Raw genomic sequence first — 27,793 nt, forward strand, 5'->3', positions numbered from 1 at the left:
TAATTTGGCAATATTTTCAACTTGCGTGGAAGACTAGATTGACATGCGTTCGCAGCAATCGCGCCATCCGATTCGCAGCATTCGCTTCGCATCTATTCGCGTCTTTGCATTGACTTTGTATGTAATTTACTCGCGCAAATCACTTAATTTGTGTTTGGTGTGATCCCCATTAGATGTGGCACAGCGCTGTGCTGCTCAGCTGGTGTGCGACTGCCTTAATGTGCAAGATATCAAAGCAGTAGATGCATTGCTAGAAAATATTTTATTTAATTGGCAGGTCCTTGTGTTAGCCTCTGAGATAGCAGATACAGAAATCTGATAGTTACTAGTTGGGTCACTATACAGTGTCTGCAGATGCATTAAACCTAGATACTGTGGACCTCCAACAAAATATTAAAGGCCCTCTAATGTAGCCCTTTTACAGCATGTAATATAAATCTTCGGAGTCCACAGAATGTGTCTCTGACGTTTCAGCTCAAAATACAACAGATCTTTTATTATACTGTGCCCTACAAGTCTATTTTTGCCTGTGAGGAAAAACAGGCTGTTTTGGTGTGTGTCTCTTTAAATGCAAATGAGCTTCTGGTCTCCGCCCCCTTTCCAGCAGAAAGCGCATGGCTCTGCGAGACGGTGCTTCCAACAGCAAAACTGAAGAGAATGGCCATTAAACGAATGAGAAACACTGTCTCATCTTTAAAAACCAAATACATTGTTTTGTATAAGTGAGAGTACATAAGACAAACGCGTTATTTGTTTAAAAACTGAGCACGCTGTTTTCTAAGTAAATGCATAAACGCGTTACGTCTTTAAATCCAGCACATTGCTCTTATGAGCGACAGTTAACATGATAAACGCATCATATCTATGAAAACCGAAAACGTGACCCATTATGAATCCAGCATTTTACTAACATTCGTTTGTGAAGCATCCCGGTGTAAAGTGACTTCACCTGATGTCTTTTGCACATTCCGTTGAGAAATAAAACTAATCCACAGTGTCTTCAGAGGCTCAGATGTCGGGAGTAAATGAAGACTTCGATGTTCGTTTTTACATCCGACAACTGCATACCTTAGTTGTTTCGGAGACATTCTTGTCACTGGCTACAACTGCTCTTGCGTGAAAATGGCAGACAGAGTGTCTCGGGCGGAAGGTGGAATCTATGCTCATAAGGCGGAGTCTGTGAGCGGTCATGGGCCGGGCGTTATCAGAGTGACATCACTTTTCTAGGAGATCGCCAATAGCCTGTTCATTGTGGCTGTTGTGGTGTATATGAGATTACGGAAAACAGAATGGATGGATTTGTATAATTACAGGGTGGTTCTGCACACACGCTGGCGACTCAAATTTAGGTTATAATCACATGTTAAAGTGCATTTTCCGGATTAGGGGGACTTTAAATGTTGATTAAATCTATTAAATGTAACATAAAAGATACTAAGAAAGTTAACGGAGGGATTTTGCCTACATTTATCCCATTTATCTGACAGTGACCAGACAGGTCAGTGGGGGCTTTATGGTTGAGGAAATAAGTGGTATGTTATATGACCTGTCAGCAGTGTGTGCACAACAGGGTCGCCACTCACAGTAGTGGAGTGTCACATCTAATCTCTGTTAGAGATTCTCAGTGGTGCGCATACTTCTCTCTGTACGTTGGACACCACACACACATACTTGTTCCCTCACTGCTCTTGGCTGGCACGGTGACGGACTGTGACACCCACACACTGACACTCATACACCGGAGTGTAGAGAACCCGCCTACCCCTGCTGTGATGATAACCAAATGTGACTTCTGAGTGTCAAAGTGCTTCCCCTCCAGCTCTCTGGAGCGAGTTTGGCTTGCTTCACTTTCTCTGTTTACAGAAGCCCAATACACAAGTCAGCTGTCTACATCAGCCACCACTGCAGGTCACCAAAAGGTATCTTGTGTTGACAGGTACATGGCCCCTGAAGTCCTAGATGACTCCATTAACATGAGGCATTTCGAGTCTTTTAAAAGGGCAGACATCTACGCTTTGGGTCTGGTGTTCTGGGAGATTGCTCGCAGGTGCTCGATCGGAGGTAAGATGCGGTTAGCCGTCAACAGGTGAATGTTGGAAATCTAGTTTCATATCTTACTGTGTAAACATCCGTGTTGGTCCTGGAACAGTGTCGCGTAGCCGAACTTATCGGTGCTTTCTTTAGACGAGGCCCGCTCAAGAGACCATACTGACAGGTAAAGGAACCGATCACGTTTCGTGTTGTGCCGCGTCATGTTTAGAGGCGTGGAAATGTCCCCGCAGTAGCAGACCGGTGGACATTCACGAACGTGTCAAAAGTTAACAGCAACAAAATAATTGTACGTTTACGCCGTGAACCTCGCATACTTTAAAGAATTAAGCGTTTAGTCGATCGTGATGAATTCTTATAGCAACTTTTGTAAACACGACAGCTTACTTCTTAGATCAGACGGCTTCGTGTTGTTTCCTGGCGGACAGTTAGAGAATGCGACACGCACGTCTCGCGGAAATCCTGTGAAATTCAACCAATCAGATGATGACTTCGAACATGCTGAAGTGTTTCCAGAAAAGTGTGTCATATGCATCAGATGTTTAGCCAACGGTCCGTGGGCGTGACGTCTGAGGCTGAGACTAGTCCTGGAACAACATTCCTGATAGCCAATCAGATTGTACATTTGCAATCTATGATTTTCCTCTATTTAAAGGGTTAGGATGTTTTGAAAGGAAACATTTGATAACATGGTCGTTATCTCATAATTGCTCATAATACTGCTGACCCAAAAATAGTGCAGAATGAAATGTTTATATGGAAAAACACAGTCTTGTATATAAAAGCAATGTATGTATAAAATATAAAGTGATGAAATTCTGTGCTCAGGCATCCATGAGGACTACCAGCTCCCTTACTATGACCTCGTCCCATCTGACCCTTCAGTGGAGGACATGAAGCGGCTAGTTTGTGACCAAAAACTCCGTGCCAACATTCCAAACAGGTGGCAGAGCTGTGAGGTACAGTATGCACTCCTAGATGTCTTTGTTTGCAGATGATGAAATCCCTCAGAACCGTTCATTTTTCATCGTCTTGATGGCCATTCTATTCCTTCTATTCGCTTTCTTTCTCATTTCTTTATTCAGTCGTTCAGCTCGATCAGCATAAGCTGAAGCGTCACTATGTCCTCCATCCATCTTGATTTGCTTTCACCGCCGTGGAAGGAAAGAATTAGATTACGCGAAATGTGCGCTCATAAAAAGCCCCTAATCTAACTATGTGGGTGCAGAACATCCACGGCCTGCCAAAGTAAAAGAGACGTTTTATGGCAGTGCTGTTCAATATTAAATGGCTGTTCTCTGATTTTTTTCACCCATTTTAAATGATTCTTTGGGGAAACAATAGATGAGAACAATCGTATTATATGAAGCCTGATCTGAAATGTTGAATTAAATATTAAGCATGGGGATTTTGGTCAGTTTATTTGACAAAGTTATCTGTCGAGTGCTAAAGCTGAAAACCTTACCCTTGCGCTCTATGTAGTTTTACTCTATTTAGCATTTTTCTCTCCTCCCACAAAGTAAGATTTTGCCATCTTATTCTGTCCAGAGTGTTGTATGGTTTTGCCAAAATTTTCTGTGGTAAAATTTGGACCGAAAGGTGCCACCAAAAATCGACCAATCACAACACTGTAACCGTGGCCCATTTCTGACACACTTTTCATTTACCCATAATATTCTGATGTCCCAAAAACCTTCACGTCGTTCTCTTTTATTTGCATATACTTTTCACTTCGCATAAAGTTTGTTTGAAATACTAGACAAGGCTTCACCTGAGTTATAAAGTTGGAAGATGGTGTTTATGTCAGCGTTGTGTTGCGTTTAATAGAACGACTCTGTCTAGACTGTGAACTCCAATGAAAAGAGGGAAAGAAGGTCACAGGCATTATGCTCTCTATACATTTACGTTTCATTTACGTCACACGCTTGCAGTATTTGCCCAATCACTACGCACTGGTTAACTGGCCAATCATAGCACACCTCGCTTTTCACAGCGATGAGCTTTAATAATCGACCTAAAAGTTGCTTGCATAAGCAACTGAATGCTTTTTCATTGATTGCAAATGTAAGAATGACAAAAGTGGCAAAAGGCATATATATATGTCTGATGAAATCACGAATGTACAAGTCATCCAAATGCGGCCAGATAAATAGTGTATAACTTAGTACTTCTGTGATGGCATCCGCGTTCCTCTGCCCGCAGGCCCTGCGTGTGATGGCGAAGATCATGAAGGAATGCTGGTATGCCAATGGAGCGGCTCGTCTCACCGCACTGCGTGTGAAGAAATCTCTGTCACAGCTCAGCCAACAAGAGGGCATCAAGATATAAAGAAACTGCTTTCATTGTCCATGTGTACTGCCTCTCTACCCCTCCACTGATTTAACACAGCATGGAGGGTCACTTCAGGAGATTCATGTAACATCATGAGGGGATTTTGAGGGATCGGTATTATTTGGTATATACTGAGAACTGAGAATTCTACCCATCATTGAGGACCACCTCGAGGAACTTTTAACACACAATTTCACAAAACAGTGCTCAAAGCTGTACATCCTCTAGGATGACAGTCTGTCATACTGCTGAATGGTAGCTGACCTCACAACTAACCCGAGATGGACATTGGAATATTGATATTTGGATGGGTGTATGGTCATTATTCTGTATATAGCATGTTGTTTATAGATGAACATATCTGAAAGAACTTATTTGTATATAGGTGTACATATACGTGTCACGTTTGTTTTCCGTCTCAGTGTTTGTCACAGGAAGTGCCATTGCTCTAAACGTGTCATGTTTGCCATATTTGGTAAAAATTGTCTTTTGAGTTGAAGTCACTATGCCTATTTACATTTTTGGATTACTTTCGTCACAAGCTATCGTTCGCATATGAAAACTCCAGGGACTTGGGGGTGATTGTTTGGGAATGCTTTTGTAATGTGGCTGACTGAACTTCATCATACCAGACAGCAACTAAACACGAAGTAAAGTGAAGCCTGGTGCATTCAAAGACGAGTTTAGTATAGAATGCTGCATAGGCTCAAAAAAGAGATGTGGGTTGACTAGGAAAGCAAAGAAATGGCAATTTGAATACAGCTCAAAATGGCAATAGTGCATTTTCAAGTTGAAGCAGAAAGGACTGTATTGTTTACGTATTTGATAGGTAAACTGATGTAGCCCCATTCAGAGTAAATGAAAAGATGCTGAACTTTTCTTCTAAGTACCTTAAGACGAGGACTATGCGGTGTATGTTGAATGCTGTAGACGTTTCAAGGTAGTTACTGCTGAATGGATTTTTAAGTAGGCTATTAGTGCTGTACATCCATTTTTTTAAATGCGGTGTTCAGATAGGCTAGGTTGCTTTTTGTTTGTTCGTATAATGTGGCATCACACTTGAGGTCAAGTGTAAGTGACTGCAATAACCGCTCTTCATATTGTTGTCATATCTGAGAGTGAATGAATGCACTTTAAGTCTTTAATTTAATTAACAAGGAAAGTTACGTGAAGACGAGTGGCTGTATAATCATTTCTGTGGATAATTTTGAGAAATTATTGTTTACTTGAACAGCCAAATATTGTGATTTGAACAGCCGCCACCATTCAGTCTCCACATGCAGCCTTCAGTTGGTTTCAGTCCATTTGTCTTTTCTATCAGATGTAAATATCCACAACCTCATCGACGTTTGGTTTATACATATGTTGTCACTCGGGTATCATTTTGAACACACAGTATTGACAGGTGTCACAGTGCTGTAGCATCACAGCTCAATGCTGTCACTAAAGCCACATTAGCATTTACTCAATGAATGAGTGCTCTGGTGAGGTGAACATGGGAAGCTCCGGACTGGTGAACCCAAAGATACAGCCAGGAATACTTATGCTGTGATTTGAGAGCTGGATTTCAAACTCACTGTGCCCTTCAGTGCATGATGCAATATAAGTGCCTCTATTTTATAAAGATGTATGTGTTCTATTGGTTTTCTCAAACCCCAAAATGAAGTACTGGAATGTTTTCCTCATATTTAAAGGAAGTTCTTGTTACATTGTTCTGTTTATTCCAGTCTTGTGACAGGGTCTGTTGTTTAGTTTTTTTAGTGTGTGTGCGCAAGTCATTCCATATGCTGAAATAAAGCCTTTTCATATTCAGTGCCTACTCGACAGCTGGTGTACAGTAAATGTAAATCTTTTGGTTTGTTTGTTAAACAACAAAACAATTTGAAAAAAAATCATGTCCAAGCATAATACCTCTCTATTGACCAATGCTCGATCATTTACCTCAGTGTATATAAAGGTTTTTATTTCCTAGATTTGACATTTTATTTGTACAAAGAAATCACGTCAAAAATGCACTTTTGCTGCGTGGTTGTATCTTTATTTTATCTGTTTCTGTGGGGGGAGCTGTATTCAAGGATAACGTTCTTGTATTCTTCTTAATGTTTAAATCACATGTCTGTCCTTGTAAATGAGGATTCTTTCCTTTGTGTCTTTGGTTGTTAGCTTCAGCACAGGTCTGAATGAGAAGTCTGTCTGTGACATCAGTGCAGTCACACTGACATGAATCACATTGTGTTACTGTATAAAAATAGGAAAGCTTAAAGAATTGTTTGAGGATATATTTTGTTTGCTTTTGTTTTTGGTTGGTTACAAATCTTGTACATTTAATTCTGTGTTAATAAATATGTACCTTAAATTACCCTTTTGGTTTTGTCTGCACTTTTGTTGATCGTCTCGGTGTTTGTCATGTTGTCTACAGTTCAATAGTTCTCATTTCTGTTGCAGTATAGCACATCATAGAGAATTCTGTTTGATGAATTTATGTATTTCAAGCTGTGTAAAATGTTAACAAAAACAGGATTAATTGACTTGAAAAGTACACTGTAGAACTGTAGCAGATGCTGCACATTTAATTTCCTGTTCATGCGATCTTCCTGGTATTTACATGACTACTCGTTAATCTCCACATTCTTGTCTTGAATATCGACAAGTCTCTGGGTTACATAGGCTCATTTGCTCTTTCACAAGCTTCCTCTATTGACTATTCCTCTATTGTCAATACGAGACATTCCCAAGAATGTCAAAAGCTTCATGTGGAACTGTTGACTCACAGGTGGAAAAAAATGTTGACTCACAGGCACAAGTGAGTCAGTCGTTCAAGATCCTCTTAAACGTGATGCCTTCAAACAGTAAGAGGAACATAGGCAATTTACTGTTAACATAGTCTGCTTAGTCTGTGAGTGTCATGCGGTCTATGATACTGCCTTATGTTCACGATTCAGAGCGTTTGTTTGCACCCGCTGAAGCTGGTTTGGAGATTTCCAAGTGTACTGTTTGTGATCTGGTGTATTGTTTAGCAGTTTATTATTTTAAATTAATGATGATAAATGATTGACAAAAAATGCACTGAACACCTTTTATCTAGAAGAAAATATGTGGTGTTCTCAGAGCTCTGTTTATATTCTGAGCTGTACGTGTTTTAAAAAGAAAAATTTTGCTCATCCACATTTTGGTCCAGTCGTGCGTGTGCTCAGATGTGCTCAAACTTGAATAAAGTCTGCATTATAAATGGGTGAAAGGAGGTGAAGGTCAAGCAAAGCTTGTCTTGTGGCTGTCACACGGCGCACAGGAAAAGTTACTTGGGGCACCTGCCATCTCGGTTTCATTAGCATTTTCTCTCTCCCCCCAGTGCAAAACTATCTGAACCTTTGAAAGTCAGTGTTCAAAATAACATTCCACATTACTGGATTAAATTGAATGATACTTGTTTGAATAGCTTTCATTTTGAACGTCTTCTGAATGGACTGCCATGCTTGATCTGACCTTCCCTCAGAAACCATGCATTCACTGCTTCTAACGGATTTGGGGACGGATCGCAGGAATTCATTTTTAAGCATAATTTCACCAATAGTGTAGTGCTATTGTGACATAGCCCTGAATCAAACACAATTGCCAATCTGCTGTTTCACCTTTGAAGCTTTTCACAAAATTCATTACTTTGAATAAAGTCCTTTTTTAAGAAAATGCACATCTTAATAAATGTCGGTACTTTAATTAAATAGTCATTCATTTACATTTAGTCATTTAGCAGACGCTTTTATCCAAAGCGACTTGCAGATGAGGGAAACAATGGAAGCAATTGGAACAACATAAGGACAACAAAAAGCATAAGTGCAAAAAAAAGAAAATTGGTCTCATATAGCCTATCACAGTGTACAGAGATAAAGAAATGTTTTTTTTTTGTAGAAAAGAGATAGAAGTCAGAACTGATCATTCAGGTGTTGACGGAAGAGATGTGTTTTCAGACGGTTCTTAAAAATGGCTACAGAATCAGAAGGCTACATTCAGGGGAATAATAACGCAACCTCTTTATAAACTGATGTTGGAGAACGTGTGGTCGGCTTCATACCTTAGCGGGTGAGCTTGTGACACTGCAGCGCCACCTTGTGGTGGTAATAACCGCTAACAATGATAAACTTAGCAAAATATTTAGGTGTTATTATCAATATGATGACATTAGCAAATTTAAAAAATGTTATAGAAAATACGGTTTTAAAATATATCAAACAAATTTGGCTACCTTATATTTAATAAAAAATACTAAATATCTGAACCATGTTAGAACAGTTTGTATTGTTTTTATATTAATGAAAATTAATATATTCATTTAAAATGAATGACAAACTTGAACAAAAATACAATTTAAAAATGGATGTAATGCAACGGTTATCATCAGTCTATTTTAGAGCACTATATTTTACAGAAAATAAAATCTTAAATATTGAACACTATATTTTGAAATTATAACAAGCCATTTGTTGGCAACCATGTTACTTTTGTTATGTTGTAACAAGCTCATACTTCAGTCTTAACATTTCACATGCACTTTACGTCAAGACTATAAGCCTCAATCCCAGTTTGAATGCTTTTACAACACTTTATAACACGTACTCTATTTTCATCTGTTGAGTCACACCTGAGTTTTGTGTGATACTTTTTTCTTTTTATTTCTTCTGTGAGTCCTTTATAGCTTGATCATAAGAAGGAGGAGGTTGGCTGTAATGGGGTTGGAGGGCTGGGTATACAGTTGTCACTTGTGCGGGGTGAGTCCGCACTGGGTAGGCAGTTGAAATGACTGTGGTCTCGGCATCCCCGTAACTCTGAAAGCCGACCTGTCGCAGTCCTGTCGGCACATGGAGCCATCAAGGATACACCGAGAGCATCAAGAGACATGTGACCATTGAATGTTGTACGTGCAGGGAATGTGGAATAATGGGATATTGGTTCACCTGGTGATAGGATGGGGTGTCTGGTGAAGGTCACATTGAAATCAGGTCCATCAGGGAGAGTGTAAGTGTGAACACGTCTGCGAATGAAATACCCAGCACCACAACAGCACACGATGGCAATCACCAGCAACAGCCTACAGGACACAAAACAGCCCTTAAACTTAACTTTACCTTTCATATAGCTGCCATGTTAACATCTGATAGCACAGTGTGTGAAAGGTGGCATTAAAAATCTTTATTTATCAGCCATTAGTATGAATAGTAATTCATGCATTGCATTTAAATAAAAAGTATCTCCCAAGAATGAACAAAAATAACAAGTGACTTACCCAAAATACCATGTCCTTTGGATGGAAAGGACTCGTACACAGCATTGTGTGTCACAACAGTCTTCATATGTTTTGCATCTGTAACACAAACCCTTCAATATGGCTGGAGGTTCTTACAAATGGATTCAGTCATTACACTACATTCATAATAAAAAATATGCTGTGACATATTGGAAACAGGCAGATCTAAAAATGTACATTCATTAACAGCTTTGAAACACACGATTTGTTTCACAAAATATGATGATAAATGCTTGATGTCTTAAACGAAATGTAATGAAGATGCACAAAGAGTATTGTCTGATGCAACTACATGAATCTGTGCATGTGGTGTGAAGACTAAACTGCTTGTACCTCACCTCCTGTGGCTTTTTGTCAGTGGTGGAATACAGGAGCACTTGTGATAAATGACTCTTATTGAAACAAGTAAAAGGAAGGAAGGTTTCCCTCTCTCTCTAATGAAATCTCATTGTTCTCAGTGTGCATGTGAATTAATCCTTTACAAGCTCTGTTAAAACGATACAACTTAAGAATCACACTGTAAACCCCGATAAGTTAAGATAACTCAAAACATTTGTGGTAATTTATTACCACAAAACTTGTGTTGATAACTCAATTATTTTGAGTAAAGAACACTAAACACATAAGTATAGTAAACTCAAAATAATTCATTTTGAATAAAATTCATTTTTCATTTTCACTTATTAGTGCTGTCATGAAGAAACAACAGCCTGTAGCATTATCAATGTAATGCCTTTAGATATAATTTGAAATGAGTCTGTTTTCCTCCTAAGCAAATGCTCTATTCGTCTGCACAATGGTTACCTCATTAAAATCACTAATGTCACAAAACTCTTTAAATAACAGAATAGAACAGAATACTAAACATGTATAAGCCTCTCCCAATTGTAATTTTGATATAAATACATAAAATAACACTTTATTTCGAGATTTACTTCCATTATCCAGTGCACACAAAGCATGCTGGGAATCGCTCTGACGTCATTGGAAGATATAATTTAGTTAAGTGACTTATTATTTTTGTGTCCCTGGAACTCAAAATATCAAAATAGTTAAACACACTTAAAAGTTGTAAGTTAAATGAACTTTTTCACAGTTCTGAGTACAGTTTGCTTATTTTTGATGAGTAGATTATACTGTTCGGGAATACAGTGGAAAGTGTTGCCAGGCAGTGTGGTTTTCATCGATTCCTCTCGTTTACTTGACTCACAACTGTCTGCCTCAGTATTTCACCAACTAAATGTATTAGATGTTATACTTACATAAAGTAAACAGGATAACCTCCTTCAAAGTACCAACAATACTTTTTTTCGGCAACTGTCTGCAATAGAAGACATTTAAGTGCAAATTGAAAACACAAGTTGAAATGTTTTTTGAAAGAGGAAGCAAGATCAATTTAGCATCAACTATGCTTATTTGTAATTCTTGTATAATTTAAAATAAATGAGCACGGAAATAAAAACCAAGAGGTATATAAACATCCTTCATGTTTCACGCTATTGTAGCTTGTAAAAAGTTCTGTAAACTGCACTGTAACGATACACATTGTGAATGCTCTTTACAAATACAACATGCAAATAGGTTAAAGCTAAATGGAAATGAAAGGCTGCTTGTTGATATTGTCTCCTGTACATTGTAAAAGAAAATGTCAGTGAGGATTTGCGAGTGTGTTACTGTTGTCATTCAAAAACAGAGCTAAAAACACCGCATTTGACATTATGGCTAATGAAAAAAACTACAAAGACCTTCTTGTCTGTGAAGAACAATAAACAATGTTGTGTTGTGTGCTAGATGGAAAACTTGTCTGTGAGTAATACTGACAGTCCTACTGAGGGTAAAAAACTATTGGCAAAAGATTTATGGTTCAAACATTTACACCAAAAACTTATTCAAACACACATGTAACATTTTTGAAAACTGTAAACAGGTTTTTAAATAAATAATATAATAAAACTTTGCATAATGAAATTCTACTCACCTCAGCAATTAAACAAACTGTAAGCAGGATGCATCGTAACTGGCGCATTCTGTATTTCAAGTTCACGTGCAGCTCCAGATCTGATCCTTTTAATCTGATATCAAAACTTTCAGATCACAAGACACGAGGAAGATACTGAAGCTGTTTGTTAACGCATATTTGGTTTGTTGATCCACGTTTTCTGGGTTGGAGCATTGTTAGTCTTGTGTAGCGCATGTGTCATTCACTTTGGACTGCGATGCAGCTTACGATATCCTCCAAACTTCATTGTGTGTGGAGGATGAAATCACATGACTTCAGTTTACAAAGAAGCACTTGTGTGGCTAACCCATAATATTTGCCGTCTAATTATTGTTTATTGATTAAATGTTTTAAACAATGAAATAATTTAATTAATAAATATATTTAAAAGATAAATTAATAAAACACAAATTGACCCATATTTCAAACGGTTTATTGCTGTTTCAATGATCATTTTTCAGAAAAGTAAAAAAAAGTTTGGGGGGTTTGACCAAGCATCCTATAGGCCGTTTTTTACTTCCGATGTACAATTCAAATATTATTTTGATCAAATTGACTTCAGTATTTTGTGGATTGATGTAGTGTTTATAAAGATGTAAAGTCATCTCGCAGCTGAATTTCTTTGACAAAAAATAGAAATATATGAGGTATTGTTTCATTTAGTTCTTCCTTTTACCAAAAGAAATGTTAATAATAAATCCTTCGGTATACTCTCACGTGGCATGAAATTATACACTCAATCTTTATACCACATACTGTACATTCCATTGGTATTTTTACAATATTTGCATAGATCAATAAATGACCAACCACATGTAAAGCAAAAAAAGTCAGTGTGTCAAAAGAATATATTATATTTAGTGTACTGTTCATGATTTTATACTGATTTCCTAAGGAGGCAAACAAAATGTTACACATAAATATAAGAATACTCTTTTACAAAATTAAGCACACCGCCTCCAAACAGACAATGTAACAACATTTCAGTTAAATATGTGGGATGGAAAGATTCTAAAAAGCACATTAAAATCATTTCAATCAGCCAAAAAAGATTTTGGTTTGCCACACTAGCAAATACAAAACCCTTGTCCAATATTACAAATCTGTACTTTGGTTTTCCAAAAAGGAAACTGTTCGTCTAAAAGATAAAATGTTTGATGTAACAAAGCAAAAACAACATCTAGACAAATTTAGCCTATAGGGAATCTATTCTGTATCACAGTGTTCAATAAATCCTTTCTTTAAATGACTACGTAAAGGTTTAGCTCAATATAACACAAACATTGTTGTACATTAAATCATTGTTGTACAAAGTTGTACATTAGTGTTTTGACACAACAGTGATTATGTAGTAACTTAATAAAAACTACAAATATTTACTACAAACCGCTGATTTTAATTCTAACCTTCCAACCTCTTATGCTGTATAAAACCAACAGAGAATCATTTTAATCAACCTAAAAAATATAACAACTTTAAACTTAGTTCCATAAAATATGGTCTTCTACATTAAGATCTACAAAACCCATGACCTAATCATTTTACAACAGCCTACACAATCATCCAAACTACTTTAAATGTAAAATAAAATTGCACACAAATATCCAAAAAAGACGCAATATTCCAGCAGAGTGCAACCCCTGATTCTAACAAAAGCGATACCATTTAAAAACACGCACCCAATGATTGTTGAGCAGTTGCGTAAACAAGATACAAGGTAGAACCTGATAATGACGCTACTGAAGAGCTGCTTCATCTTTGATTTCTGCACTTTCAGAAGACAACAGGTCAGAGGTTACAGTCTCCACTCTGCCCTCACCAAAGCTAATCAGTGGATCATCAGAAAAACTCTGACTGACACCATTTTCTGAGGGAAAAGATGATGGATCGCTGGGTTGTACTGAGTATTCTGCAGGCAGGGCAGATGGGTCAAAACGAAGGGCAGCTGGGTCAATGAGCAGGGAAGAGATGTCTATAGGAGGTGCGGAGGAGTCGAGAGATGGGATTGAAGAACTCATCAAAGATGCCATGTCTGGGACGTTATGATCAAGTGGAAGATTTGAAAAGTAAGGGTGTGAGAAAGAAGGCTGAGAAGACACTTCTGCAGGTGGCAGTGAAAGGTCTGCTGTAACAGAAGAGATGAAATCTGCAGCAGATATTTCTGTAATATGCTCTTCTGGGTCTCCACAAGGAACCTCACTGCGCTGTAGCTCCTCTGCAAACACAGAGACATTTTTCATATTTCATGCACTCAGTTGGGTTAAGACAAGCTAAGAATTAGACTCTGTGAAGCTTGTGCTTATAAAAAATATGTGTTTCTGCGCAGCTCGTGCCTAGACGTGCCTCACTTTATAATGCCGCAGGGCCCAACCCTACTTAGAATCCTGTCAATCAACTAGACCTAAAATTGGCCAAGCGGTCTCACCAACACCAGATATGTCAATGTCCTCTCGGACAGCCAAAGATGTGTTTGTCATGTCAATAGAAGAAACTGATAGGTCCAGACGGTCTGCCATGTCGGACATCTCGGAATTCATCATAGCCACTTCTGACTGATCTGAGAAACCTGAAAGCAACATTGATCTGATACATTACAATTCTTTTTATGCTTATTGTATAACAGAAGGGGTTTAACATATAACACATAGTTTAGATTCCTGTATGTACCTCCAACACTATAAAATTAGAAAGAGCATTCAGATAAATAGATGGAGCATTTGATGCCTTACCAGGATCCATGACTCTCTGAATAGGTGGTGGCAGTGGGGGGTTAAGATCCAGACCACTCACTGACTGACCAGATGCTGCCATCAGAGGCACCTAGATATGAATTTCAGTTATTTACCCACAAATCAAGTCATAATTCTTAATGTCTTGTCAACAGTCTAAGTCAAGTCCATTTATGTTACAGGTTTCTATATGTGGCAAGTTAGTTTAACTATCCCTGATGCAAGACAATTACACGAAGACAAAAACACACAAAGCGAAACTACCTCTGTGAATCCACTTTGAGACAATTCTGGCTCTGGAGTCCCTGCCATGGGAGAAATCTGAGAAAATACTTTTTCAGATTTTGGGCTGTCATGTCGTGCCGGGATTCTGTGCAAGTAGCCGTAACCAATGCCACAACCAAGACTGTGGAGAAGAAAACATTATACAAATCTATGTAGTGTTACAGAGAAGGTAGTTATGTGAAATATTACTCAAGTCACATTACAGTGTGGACGGATCAGAAATGTATTATGAGATACATCATTAACAGGGTTATTACCTGCCTTCTCCTCCCCAAGCACCATTTGGTGTGACAACCACCTCCCTGCATTCATCTGTTTCCACATTGTAGACGAGCAGCTTCAACGGCTTGCCCTCATGAGATTCAATCAGGGAGAAGAAGTCCTCTGACTGTTGAGAAATTGAAACATAAATTGTACTGCACATTCATTGCATAGCGTGAGTTTTTTCTCATTCTTTTTTCTCATATATCATAAATATAATTCACTTCTTACATCTTGCAGAACTTGGTCTGCTCCAACGATGAAATCTGAATGTTCGATGAGTCGGGCCATTGCTGCTGGTGAATTTGGCTCCACATCCTAAACACAAAAAAGGCAAATAACTATACAATAAATAGGACGGTCTGCTTTTTATAAAAGCTAAAGCATTGAAACAAACTACATCTTCCAAATGCAAAGATCACTTACTAGAACATGCCAAACATTTTCATTTGCTCCTTGAAAACTGCAGAAGCGGACGCTGGCTCCGAGAAGTCCCTGACCTCCCCACATGTTGCTGGGAACCACCTCAAGCTCTCGGACCTTCAGGGTCTTTGTACTATACACCTCCATCTTCACTGGTTTCTCCACATTAGCCTTTAAAAGGTCCTTGAGCATGTCATTCTCTTGGTTCTGTTGATTTATAGCACTGTCATTAATCCTTCACAAAGAAACAATGATGACACTGACTTCATTGTGATTATTATTAAAACATTAAGCTAAATAGCTGGATTACAGTAAACAGATAACAAGGAATTAGCAATAAATGTTTATAAATACAAACTCACAAGACGAGTGTTGCCAATGGATATGATGAAATCAAAAAAGGGCTCCAAACCAGCTTTCACTGCAGGTGAGTTCTCTTGAATCTGTAAAATAATTATTTTCATTCACGAAGATACATTTATTTCAAATGTTGTAAAATGTATACTTTGTTTTGTGCACACTGGAATGTTTTTGGACATTTGGAGTAATGTGTGATCAGTGTTTAGTAATTAGAATCTACTAGTATTGTATAAAGTTGCGCAATGTTCCTGTCTTTGCGGACTCATTTTTGACTGACGTGGCGCTGCTTCTTTATTTTCTCTAAAAGTGACATTTGACCAACAACACACTCTAATAACTAGTGCAAAAAAAAACACTTTAAGTAGAATAGAAAGTAAAGTAGAGTAGAGTCAAGTAGAGACTCTATAACGTATGATGTATTTTGTTCATTAAGCGAGAAATACTCAATACGGAGCGGTCAGATTTAACGTATAACAAAACGAACTGCAAAATTCCTGACAGATCCTTTCCGAGCACTAACGTTATTTCTATCCCTTTAGCACGTTTACTTTTGGTTACCCGCTGATTGCAGGGCATTTTTACCTATGTAAAAAGTAAAACATTTATCCACACACTCCTCTTTACTCCTCTGTATTTTCTTAAGGCAAATTTGTCTGAAGTGGACATAAAGCTATCACTGGAAGGATCGCTAGCGAGCAAAGCTGCTCGATGTCAAAACCAAAGCCACGGAAAATAAAGTTATTTACCCCGTGAACATGATAACCTTCCGCTCCACCCTCGGGTGCACTACTGCTTTGCGTTAAACCCATTGCTCTGAAATGCTTTGATGTTTTGTTATTTTGGTTAGCTATATGAACTACCGAGACTGACAGAGATTACTCATCACATCGTGGCCATGTTGTCTTTTTTTGCGCGTGCTAACAGGGGAGAGCAATCGAACACGATACCACTGATCAGTCTCTCTCTCTCTCTCTCTCTCTCTCTCTCTCTCGCGCTCTTTCTTTCTTTCCCTCTCTCTCTCTCTCTCTCTCTCTCTCTCTCTCGCGCTCTTTCTTTCTTTCCCTCTCTCTCTCTCACACTCTCTCTCTCTCTCTCTCTCTCGCGCTCTTTCTTTCTTTCCCTCTCTCTCTCGCTCTCGCTCTCGCGCGCTCTTTCTTTCTTTCCCTCTCTCTCTCTCTCTCTCTCTCTCTGTCTCCCTCCCATCTCAATTCAATTTCAATTAAATTTTCAAGGTACTTTATTGGCATGATTGCGTGTTCTTACAATATTGCCAAAGCATTGAACATATAACAAAAGACATACAATAAGTACAAACATTAGAGTAAAATTAAAATGGTGCTGAGTAAGGCATAAATATAGAATGAAATATAAAATAAAATATATGTAAATAAACTTGATACATTTCTTGTGTGTCCCCGTTTTTGTTACGTCCTTTTCGAGCCATGGGGGCGTAACACCCAGTAACATCTGCATTTGCTCTGTTTCTGAAGAGCTATGAAACTGTGGCATGAGCTTTGACATTTTGTGAAAGTGTTTCTCTCTCACCTCATTAAATTGATCACAATGAAGGAGAAAGTGTGTCTCTGTCTTGACCTCACCAGTGTCACAGTGTGCACAGACTCGTTCTTCCTTTGGAAGCCATGTTTGTCTGTGTCTGCCTCTCTCTATGGCCAGACTGTGATCACTGAGTCTGTATTTGGTCAGGATCCGTCTCTGTCGAACAGTGTAGAGATAATCTGCCGAATTGTATTTTCTGTTTAGGGTCTGATAACATTAGTTTACTTTGGTTTTTACTTTACTTTTCCCAATGGACTAAATATGACTTTTTACTTTCTTTGATAATTTGGTAGGACATGTACACCCAGCGATGTGTGAGGAAAGCACATCAGAGACTCCTGCCACCCGAGCCATGAACTCTTCTCGCTGCTACCATCAGGCAGACGGTATCGCAGCATCAGGACCCGAACCAGCAGAACGCGAGACAGCTTCTTCTCACAGGCCATCAGACTGCTGAACTCCAGACAGCAAACGATGCTCACCCACCTACCCCCTCACGCTGGATTCCATCTACACACCGGCACACTGACTCTGACAGCGCTGTAGCATGTCACTGCATAGCTTCAAACACATGCAGCTCCATCTTCTCTTCTGCACTAACAACACAGCAAACACTAACAGTATACATCACTGGAAGTTATATATAAAGCTATACATACAGTACATCCATAATTCTCTTGACAATACCGTGTACTATGTGTATATTATGGAAATGTGTGTACTGTATATTGTGTACAATTGTCTATTATTTATTGTATATTGTGTAAATGTATGTATATTGTGTAAAGTGTGTATATTGTTGTTTATGTATATTGTACATTTTCCATATCTTGTTGCTTGTACTGCCATGGCCAAGAGTCTTGTACCTAGGAATTTCACCATCAGTACACTTGTGTACATGATGTGTGACAATAAAGAGATTTGATTTGATTTGATTTGATTTGGTTTTGTTCAGTTGTGCTGGTCTGAAGTTTCAAAGCTAGCTGGCAGATGGGACTGGTTTTAGGTCTCAGCTCTTGGGTTTTAAGTGCTTCATATTGAAGTGTGTTAGGAGGACTTGAATAAGGTGTGTCCAGAATTTGAGAGAACGTTTTTGGATGTGTAGTATCAGGGGTATCTGCCTAATTCAGCCCTGCATGCATTAGTTGGTGTTCTTCTCTGAACTCTTAAGATGTTTCTACAGAATTCAACATGCAGGGATTCTATGGGGTGTTTATCCCATTTGGAGTAATCTGTCAGACACTGTAGACCCCAAACCTCACAGCCATAAAGAGCTATGGGCATAATATCGCTATCAAAGATTTGACACCAGACTGGAAATGGAATATCTATTTGGGTGAATCTGCCTTTGATGGAGTAAAACGCTTGTCTAGCTTTCTCTTTCAGTGCATTCACTGCCAGACCAAAACCTCCTGACACTCTGATTTTTAGGCCGAGATAATCGTAGTGTAAAGTGTATTTTCTTGTAGTGTTTCCACTCCGCTTTTTTTCATTCAACAAAACATGCAAAAAAATTCCTTTGTTTTTATGATGGACGTGCTGATTGACTAATGTCTGTACTTGTGTAGATGTGGTCGGTGGTGCGATGGTTAGAAATCCAATCTGACTTTTACTGAAGACATTGTGTTTGGTAAGGAATGCTTGAATTCGAGTATTCAGGATACTACAGAAAGTCTTCCCCAGATTACTGTTCACACAAATGATTGGTAGTGATTGGGGTCAAATTAATCTCCGCTTTTATATATTTGTAGTATGTTTACTACAAATACCAAAATTAAACTATGGTTGTAAAATCATTCTTAATTTTTGTAAGAGCTTAACAATGGACTTTTAATTATCCACTGAAATAATTTTATTTATTTATCTTGATGAAAAATCTTGACATTTTTTCTAGTCTTATTTATGTATATCAGCATTTCTCATTAGGTTTGCAAAACACATTTTATTGAGATGGAAAATGACACTGAAATGTCAAAATATCTGAAATGCCAAAACATTCATAGACATGCAGTATACATACATAAGGAGGGCATACCACTGATAAAATAAAATATTACCAAAGCAAATGTAGCCTATATATTACAAGTCATTCTTGAAAGCATTTAGTTTAATATATAAATATGGACCTGAACTCATAAACAAACACTAAAAGGCCAACAAAATGTATCCTTGAAATGATACTTCACACTGAGGGTTTTGAAAAGAATTTACATCCTAAATTATACATACGTATCTAAGGAATATCCTTAAATTATTGTAATAAAATATATCCCTTTTCACAGAAAAAAATATATGTTCATATTCATTTCATATAAACTGGCTGCAAATGAAACATTTGTGGTGTCTTCAAAATACCAGTACAAATTAATATTGAACAGCTCTGACTGACATTAAGAAATCCCTACTAGAGATTCCAGAAGACTTACACCTGAGTCCTCTATTTGAGGAGATCTGGGACAGCCGGGAAACTGAAGATGTGAGATGTAGTCCATATGTGTATTTACTCTAAAATGATTGTAACTTAAACTTGGACAACACTCATGAAAACTGTCGAAAAAGACCAGGTCAGAGTCCGAGGACAGACTGAGGTCCATGTAACAGTTATGATCAGAAGATGGGGAAGGTGTATTAGGAATATCAAAGGGATCATTCACACATTCCAAAATGGCCTGATTAGCATTTTCATCCACATACTCTGATTGAGATGTACTGGTGTTGCTTTCCATATTATCTTTTGTGGACAGGCCCACCAGACTGTCAGCAGCTTCTGTGGACAGATCGTGGTTCAATGGCTGGTGCATATTTATGCGCTCATACTCTTTGATGTATGGGCATCCATCCTCATCAGAATCATCAAAGCTGAGAATGTGAGCCAGCCCTTTGTCGCCCACATCCAGTGCGGCTCGCTCTGATGAAGGGCGTCCAGTGGCCTCAGAGTCCAGACTCACAGAAGAAGAGCAGGAGGTATCCATCATGTCCCTGCTGTTTTCCTCCTCAGAGCTCAGATGGAAAACTGGACCCGGCGACAAGGAAGTGAAAGAAGAGGGGTTGTTTTCCATAGGAAATGTAAGGGGTGTGTTCCTCTCTCTTGTTGGGGGCTCAGTGACGATTATCCTCTTCTCATCCAGCAGTCTTTTTTCCAGCTCTAGTTTCATGTGGGTGTGGATGTAGTGGCTCCTCACATGACTGGAGTTGAACTCAACTCGACCCATGGGATTCCCACAGCCTTCCTTTGAACAGCCGCAGGGAAAGTTGCCACGGTCCATCTGTTAATGTTAAGAGGTGATATGTATCAACAAACAACCAATACGCAATGCCATCATTCATAAATTATACAATTACAGCTGCAGTCTTCTGCTCTGATTTGTATTCCTTTTGAAAAAAAGATCCTATAGTCTGAGATCCTATAGTTTCACAAAATGTGCTTTCATTCGCAGAATGTGCTTTCAATGTAAAAGTGAGCGATTTAAAAATGAACATTTCTCATACGTTTTTATAGCTAACAATAATTTTCATATAAGCAATCAAACTTAGGATGATTATCAAGATCAACGTGACAATTTTTACATAAAGATGAATAGTATCTTTACTTGGCACTTGATGCCAGCCTGGCTGCAGGCGCATGTCTCCGGCTCACAGAAGCCCTTGCAGTGACAGCCGCAATCTTTCCGCCATTGCCGTAGTTCCTGCAGCTGCCTCTTTTCTTCCCGGTCGATTCGTACCATACCGGCAGATCTCAACAGTGCACGTCTGCGTTTGGAGGAGTAGGGACGAAGCGGTCCACCGTCTTTTGGCTTTGTGATGGTGAGATCAACATCCTCATCCGTGACATCGCTTACTGTCAAGCTGGCTGCTTCTGCCACAGTGAGAGTGCCACTGCTGATCAGCTACAGAAAAAAAACGTGAAGACTCTTTATCCAGCGTAAACAAAAATGATCAGTGTCCTTGATACTAATTGCTAAAAGCTGTGGATTATTATCATGGCTGAAGGGGTTGCAGGAACATCATTCCCACCATGCCTATATTAAAAGCATATAGTTACATACAGTATTGTTTATATAACTCACTTTCTGTCTTATGGCTTCCAGCTGCTTCTCTTGATGCTGCTCGCGGATTCTCTCCATTCGCAAGCGCTGCTGCTCCACCGCATGTTCTGCCAGGGTGAACTGCTGGCAGGCAGTGTGCCGTCTGACCATGCTCAGCGTGCAGCCACCATGACTGGGCACACTGCTAAACCCTTGACACCGCTGGAAGAGAAACACTGTAACCAGGCCAAACTGAACACTGCCGTTAAACTGAGCATCTGTTGTCTTCTTCAGGATGGGTAAAACTGAAAGGAAAGAATGAAGATGTTAGTTATTTTCAAATACACTGATCATTGATTCAATGGCAATTTTACATATGCAGTGGTGAAGTTGCTTTCCATGTATTAATAGAAATTAATTGGATGAAAAGCTGGACATCAGATGTTCGAGGCAAAGCAGTCCTTTAATAAACAGTGTTCAAACCTGCGAAATATTGCTCTTCATTCACTTTTTTATTTCTCAAAAGTATATCCTCATCTTTATAGAGTTGTACATTTTGGTCAAATTGAAATAATTATGTGTGCATTAGCTGTTACGGTTCATTTGTTCTGAAAGGTGGTCAATCAACCTTTTTGCCCAAAATAATCATGTTATGTAACTAAAATATTGATTCTTGGCATCATGGTCTATCCACAAAGTAAAAACACATGATGATTCATGGCAGGTCTTAGCACAGAAACATAAATATAGAGCATGATGTCATAGTACTACAGTAAGAGCAAAGAACAACACAGAAAACAACACAAATAAACCTGATTATAGCTTGATGATACTTGTGTTTACATTGAGTTTGAAATTTATGGGTGTAAAATGACAACTGTGCACATTTAGAGGACCATTCTCTTTACAAACAATGATTGGACTGACTCCTTATTTTAATATACATAACATGTAACTATAAAACACTATAAAACTGTCAAACAAAAGAGTAACAACCTTCTGTTGACCGTTTTCTCATCTTGTCAGTTGCACTGCACTTTAATGCTGTATCAGATAAAGAGCCCCTCCTTACAATGCATGTCTCTTATCTGGTGGTGCCAACAGCTGGTCTGCATGATTTTAAAAGATGCACAGCCAACTACACATGACTAATTCACATTGATCTAACCAATGCTAACAAAAACCAACAAATGTATTTGCCGGATCAGTGTGAAACCCCTGTTGGCATTAGTTGACGTTGTGCTTATACCAGCTGGTCATTTTCAATTGGCTTAATATATCTATTTATAATATTTAAATAAATTAAAATAAATATAATATCTAATAGTGTAGTGAACTAAAGCACTGAATTAGAGAACAAACTTACTTGGCAAGTGATGGCTTGAAGAGAAAGGGACAATGGGCTCAAAGTCCACGGTATCACTTTGGGGGCTTTCTTCATCAGAATCCCACTCGGAGTGTGATGAAGGTGAGGAGGAGGAGTAAACAGCATCCTCTTCGTATTTTCTCTTTAAACTCCCACTCTGCAATTCAGCCATGGTGATCTGTCCAAACACAAACTAAGATTAGTTGGGTATTAATTATTTGAAATGAGATATTGCAGCATTGCTGGTGGAAATCTGGCCTGGAATAGACAAGTCCTGGACACCTATTTTCTGTTGAGGCCAATACTGAAAATTCACATCTTTGCTCTCGGTGAAAGCCTGTTAAACAGGTCTAACTTCCCAGTTCCCACCAAGACAAAATTTACATAAACCACTGAATCATTAGAAGATCTGCTTTTGCAGTGAAACAACCCCTCACATAAATCATATTATACAGTGTACAAAAGTGAGCATGGTATGGTATGGCAGAAGCGAATCAATGGTTTCTTCTACCTCCCCTTTGAGTAATTAAGATTCCAGAGATGGTTCGAGTTCTTCAAGAACAAAATGTGAAAGACATTTGGCTCAGCCTAACATCCCAAATGGGCTAAACCAAATGACGAAATCTATAACTTGATTCTTGTTTTTATTTCAGAATCACTTTTCACAGCACTTACTAAGCTTCATTTCAAAGCTCAAATAAGCACTCAGTTTGCAAACAGGAACAAAAGTGAAAACACACATTTTGCATTACTACTGATGTCGTTCTGCTTGAGTGGGTGAGCGGTGGGAAAAAATGCAGGCTCACACATACAGAGAACTCTCTGTACCTCGAATGACAGAACAGCACAACCTCACACCACAGGATGGCGCAATCTGCATCACAGATCACCTGGTTCTTGTTCCAAGTGCATCTAGTCAGGCCCAACCCACACAAAGGTCTGGTGTGCCAAGAACGCTATGTGCCCTGTGCAGACTGCCTGTATCCTGGACAACGTGAACGCTCTCTCACCTCTTTTCACACAGGTCTGGCTTTCTTTGGATTGTGTTATGTAAACAGCCACACTGTAATTCCAGATCCCACAAACACTGTGCAAACTCTCACTATGTGAAAGGTTAGAGCAATCACAACTCTCTGCGAGGTAAATACCACTCAAAGTAACAGTGCACATAATTAAATAGCAGTGTTGTTTTTACATGCGAGCAAGATCAGAGATAGAGCATCTGTTTCACTTTAACTGTTGCATAGCAAATAATTGCACAACATATTCTCAAAAGAAATGCATATTCAACACATGTGCTTTACAGCTTCCTCTAACTGTGGTAAGGTGATAAAGATCTCCTAAAAGCTAGACTCAACAGACAGTAGCTTTAAGAACATTCATGTTATCATATGCATTCGAATATTTGTTTATGTGGTTATAAGATTATATAACAATCAAATCAAGAGAACAAACAAAAGACACAACTTTCCATTAAAAGAGAACTTCTCGTTGTGTGACACAATGACATCTGCCCAGACGACAACTATCGAACAGCACATGATGTGAATGTATGAACGTTTTCTTTACTTGTAGACACAAGGAGGGGTTTGTGGATTGTGGGCAGGGAAACAGACAGCTGCCAGGTGGCAAAAGTAGGTTATTACCCTGGCCTAACGCAGACAAAAACAAACTGATGTTTTTTTCACCTTTCTCTTACAGCAAACTTAGAGGACTATTATAACTGCAAAATTGCTTTTAAAATAGTAGCCCCACCTCACTTTCTCGTAGCGTTTTGTATAAGCATCTTTACATTAGAACTGTTGACTGTACACGTGGGACACGTGCAGGTGCATTTAAATTTCTGTCAGCCAATCACCGCCCGTCATAAAACCCGTACTGTTACTATCAAATGTTAATATAACTCAAGTCAATTTCACTTAGTATTATTTATTTTCAAACATCACAGATACACAAACACATTACATGAATATTTCCAATTTATGTCAGTTCTAAAAATACACTTTATAAATTTAGCTTCGTTATGCTTGTATATGATAGCAGAGAAGCTGTTTAGACATCGTTACGTTTGTTTGTTTGTTTGTTTGTTTGTTTGTTGTTGTTTTGTTTGTTTGTTTGTTTGTTTGTTTGTTTGTTGTTGTTTTGTTTCTCACGCTTTAATCGTACTGAACTTCCGCAACTGAGTTTCACGCGAGCTTTATTTCGGGATCAGTATGGCCAAACAATGCGCGTGAACATACAGTACAGTAAGACCCACAATATCATTTCATCACTGAATCATATAACATATTCGTTTTATTGTAAACAACATGTACTGAGTGTGCCCTGTAGTCGTTTTCTAAAATACATTATGTGTTAAAGGGCTAACGTTACCGAGATGTTAAACGCTAATAAAGCGACCTGAATAAAGACTCACCCGTATGTCATGAGCGGACGAGACAACCATATGATGCTTGAAAAGTTATCACGATATCACGCGCGTCCTCCTTCTTGATCCTCGATAGGCTACTCATGAAGCTTTCGTTGCGATCAGCTGCTGTTTAGTTGCGTGTTCGTCAGTGGAAAACTCCCCCCACAGCTCCTGACGTAAACAGTAATATGAGGACAAAAAAGTCACATACAGACAGAGCGAGTGAGTCATATTTATCAGGGTAACAAGCGACGGACGTGACGATAAACTGTAGTTGAACGCTCTGTTCCCGTAATGTGTGCTCTTTAGTGAAAAATGAACAACCCAACTTCTAACTTTGGTTGGTGTAGTACTAAACAAAGCCATAGAGCTCAAAGTACAGAGTCTTGTTGTTCATTCAGCAACGTTAAAATGTATATACTGTATATCATGAGTCAAGTCTTTTGTATGCTCACCATGAACAGTACAAAAACAATGATGTCATGTTTTGTGGTAAGCTCTGAATGAAATGTCATGGACAATGTGAGCTTATTTTGGGAACCAACAATCTGCAAAAGGCAAATAACAGTTTATTTATACATTACATTGCAATTTAATTCTGAATGGTTTTCTTCATATACATGGTTCACCATTCACAAGTATGTAGTGCATTACTAATACAGCATTGCTTTCTTTTTCATTAAGAAGTCTGTTCCACTTTGAGGAAGAAAATCAAGGCAGTGATAGGGGGTCAGCAAAAGGCAAGAAGGTTAAAAAAACACAAGACTGCTGTTCCAGCCACTCAGCCAATCACTAGAGAAACGCTCCCTGGATACCAAAGAGCCTCTCCATGGCAATGACACTGTGAAACATCCATCACAGGAGACTACTCAGGCATCATTGTTTCATAGCCAGATGGTAACATCATTGTGCATCTCTCTCTCACACACACTGACTGTATCACCTCAATGATTTCCCATCTGTTTGGTAATGAAACCACAGGGCACATATCACCCCATTACCCCCATCCCTTTAGCTAGTGGCAAGATAGACATACAATAAGACCACGGAGGTCTAGAGCGTTAAAACATGTCTACAATACACTGGGGAATAAGCTTAAAGCACCTCCATGATCGCCCCTTCAGATATTCAGACAATGTCCGCAAGTGTATTGTATGTTTAGTGAATGCAAGTGGACTGAAGTGTCTGCAAAACGTATTTTTAGTGCATACAATAGACATTGCACAACATAAGAAAAATCACTGAAAGCATGAACCATAAACTCATATGCAGAGTAAAAAGGATGGAGGGGCATTTTAAGGGTCTTAGAAAGACTGATGTAGCAAGGCACTTTCAAACCCTCTGAATTGGTCATCATCGTTATATACTGATTCACTTCATAACCATCTGTCACAAATTCTTTTTCTCTCTCTATTCAAACTGTGTCAACATATGTTGATATTCAGCACACAAGTGAACCTCTCCCCCTTCGCTGAAGCAATCAGGCTGTTGTGTAATATGAAGTTAACCTACATTTCCCCCCTCGCTCTCAGGTTGCTGCCACTAGCACTTGTGGCCCACTTTTTGTCAAGAAATGGCCTACATTCAAGGAGATTCTGACAAACTTCACAAAGCTGTAGGCACAAAAACGGCTGGCCTAATTTATCAACCTTCACTGATTTCAGTCTCATCCGTTCTTCTGCTGCAGTGATGGGAGTGGACATTCTTTATAATGTATTGTTGTGTTTCTGTGTGTATCTTTTCGTGTAAGCTGCATGTGGCATAACATCTCTAAATCAAGATGTAATAGATATTTTTTGTTTATGACTCGAGGCAAGAGTAGACTTTTAATCAAATCACTGATAAATACAGGTTGGATCTAGATGAAGATTCTAATGCAAAATGCAAATCCAAGATGCAAATCTAATGCAGTGCCTTTGTGCTGGGGCATTCTAACAGCAACAGCTATGAACTTCTTCCGTTGATCCATAAATGTGCACCTGTTTATGAAAAGACAGACTGAAATCTTTTGCTTAAACTGAAGGTGAACAGTAGAAACACTGGGGTATAATGATGTCTTTTTACATAATTTAGGCGGTTGTATTATGTCAGTTTTACTGCAGAACATTTTCTTTGGATCCAACTTTCACTGGAGAAAATGAAGTGATACTTTATTGATTTTCATTAAAAGAAACTATTTGATTTGTTTTGATCCTTCTCACACACCTCTACTTTGAAAAATCCCATCGTGCAGGATTCTCCTGGGGTCATCCTGGTTTTAGGTACTGTATAGCCATCCTGCCCTATACATTGATTAAATATAGTTTAATCACCTCCCTCACTTGATTCATTGTGGTTAATTCCAAATGTATACCCTATGTAAAGATAATTCAATTATTAAAGAAACATCACCCTATTTATTCAAATGTAGCTTACAGTAGTCAAATTCTTAATTATTATAATTTAATCAGCAATTATTGTATTGCAATAGTGAGTCCTAAAAGCAGTACAAAAAATGTAAAACATCCAGCACTTTGAAACACCACTATTATTCACTATTAACCAAACCCCCACATCACTGACTACACAGAATGACAAATTAACACACTCTTCCTATGACGCTGCTTTGACGTCACCATGGGAACAGTGACCTGAAGCTTGAGAACACATCATCCAATAGGGCTGGATGAAAAAGCAGCATGTGCATGCGATTTTAAAAA

At 38.6% G+C, this 27,793-nt stretch overlaps 4 protein-coding genes across 6 annotated transcripts in view; 1 reads left to right on the forward strand and 3 right to left on the reverse strand.

The window, feature by feature from the left end:
• The window catches only part of tgfbr1a (transforming growth factor, beta receptor 1 a), a 38,503-nt gene extending 31,772 nt beyond the window's left edge, over nucleotides 1–6,731 (forward strand). For all 3 annotated transcript variants that reach the window (XM_057334093.1, XM_057334094.1, XM_057334095.1), the window contains exons 7-9: nucleotides 1,937–2,061; nucleotides 2,878–3,008; nucleotides 4,252–6,731. In XM_057334093.1, the coding sequence (XP_057190076.1) occupies nucleotides 1,937–2,061; nucleotides 2,878–3,008; nucleotides 4,252–4,377 (382 nt within the window). In that variant the 3' untranslated portion in view covers nucleotides 4,378–6,731. The remainder of the gene's footprint in view (nucleotides 1–1,936; nucleotides 2,062–2,877; nucleotides 3,009–4,251) is intronic.
• A 1,351-nt stretch (nucleotides 6,732–8,082) lies between these two features.
• On the reverse strand, nucleotides 8,083–11,907 carry vopp1a (VOPP1 WW domain binding protein a). Its single transcript, XM_057334479.1, has 5 exons — nucleotides 11,658–11,907; nucleotides 10,942–11,000; nucleotides 9,659–9,736; nucleotides 9,330–9,463; nucleotides 8,083–9,223 (listed from the first exon to the last, which is right to left on the reverse strand). Exons 1-5 carry the CDS (start codon nucleotides 11,703–11,705, stop codon nucleotides 9,045–9,047), a joined length of 498 nt encoding a protein of 165 aa, XP_057190462.1. The 5' UTR covers nucleotides 11,706–11,907; the 3' UTR covers nucleotides 8,083–9,044.
• Nucleotides 11,908–12,094: 187 nt separating this feature from the next.
• gorasp1a (golgi reassembly stacking protein 1a) lies at nucleotides 12,095–16,883 on the reverse strand. Its single transcript, XM_057334088.1, has 9 exons — nucleotides 16,483–16,883; nucleotides 15,739–15,819; nucleotides 15,380–15,583; nucleotides 15,185–15,271; nucleotides 14,950–15,080; nucleotides 14,672–14,813; nucleotides 14,408–14,498; nucleotides 14,104–14,244; nucleotides 12,095–13,893 (listed from the first exon to the last, which is right to left on the reverse strand). Exons 1-9 carry the CDS (start codon nucleotides 16,543–16,545, stop codon nucleotides 13,415–13,417), a joined length of 1,419 nt encoding a protein of 472 aa, XP_057190071.1. The 5' UTR covers nucleotides 16,546–16,883; the 3' UTR covers nucleotides 12,095–13,414.
• Nucleotides 16,884–19,189: 2,306 nt separating this feature from the next.
• On the reverse strand, nucleotides 19,190–25,279 carry csrnp1a (cysteine-serine-rich nuclear protein 1a). The gene is made up of 5 exons (XM_057334848.1): nucleotides 25,101–25,279; nucleotides 22,685–22,862; nucleotides 21,361–21,623; nucleotides 20,884–21,180; nucleotides 19,190–20,559 (listed from the first exon to the last, which is right to left on the reverse strand). The coding sequence occupies exons 1-5, from the start codon at nucleotides 25,128–25,130 to the stop codon at nucleotides 19,684–19,686; spliced, it is 1,644 nt and encodes a 547-aa protein (XP_057190831.1). The 5' UTR covers nucleotides 25,131–25,279; the 3' UTR covers nucleotides 19,190–19,683.
• Between the last annotated feature and the right edge of the window lie 2,514 nt (nucleotides 25,280–27,793).

Source organism: Triplophysa rosa, linkage group LG5 (assembly GCF_024868665.1).
Source record: "Triplophysa rosa linkage group LG5, Trosa_1v2, whole genome shotgun sequence".
NCBI classification, from domain to species: domain Eukaryota; kingdom Metazoa; phylum Chordata; class Actinopteri; order Cypriniformes; family Nemacheilidae; genus Triplophysa; species Triplophysa rosa.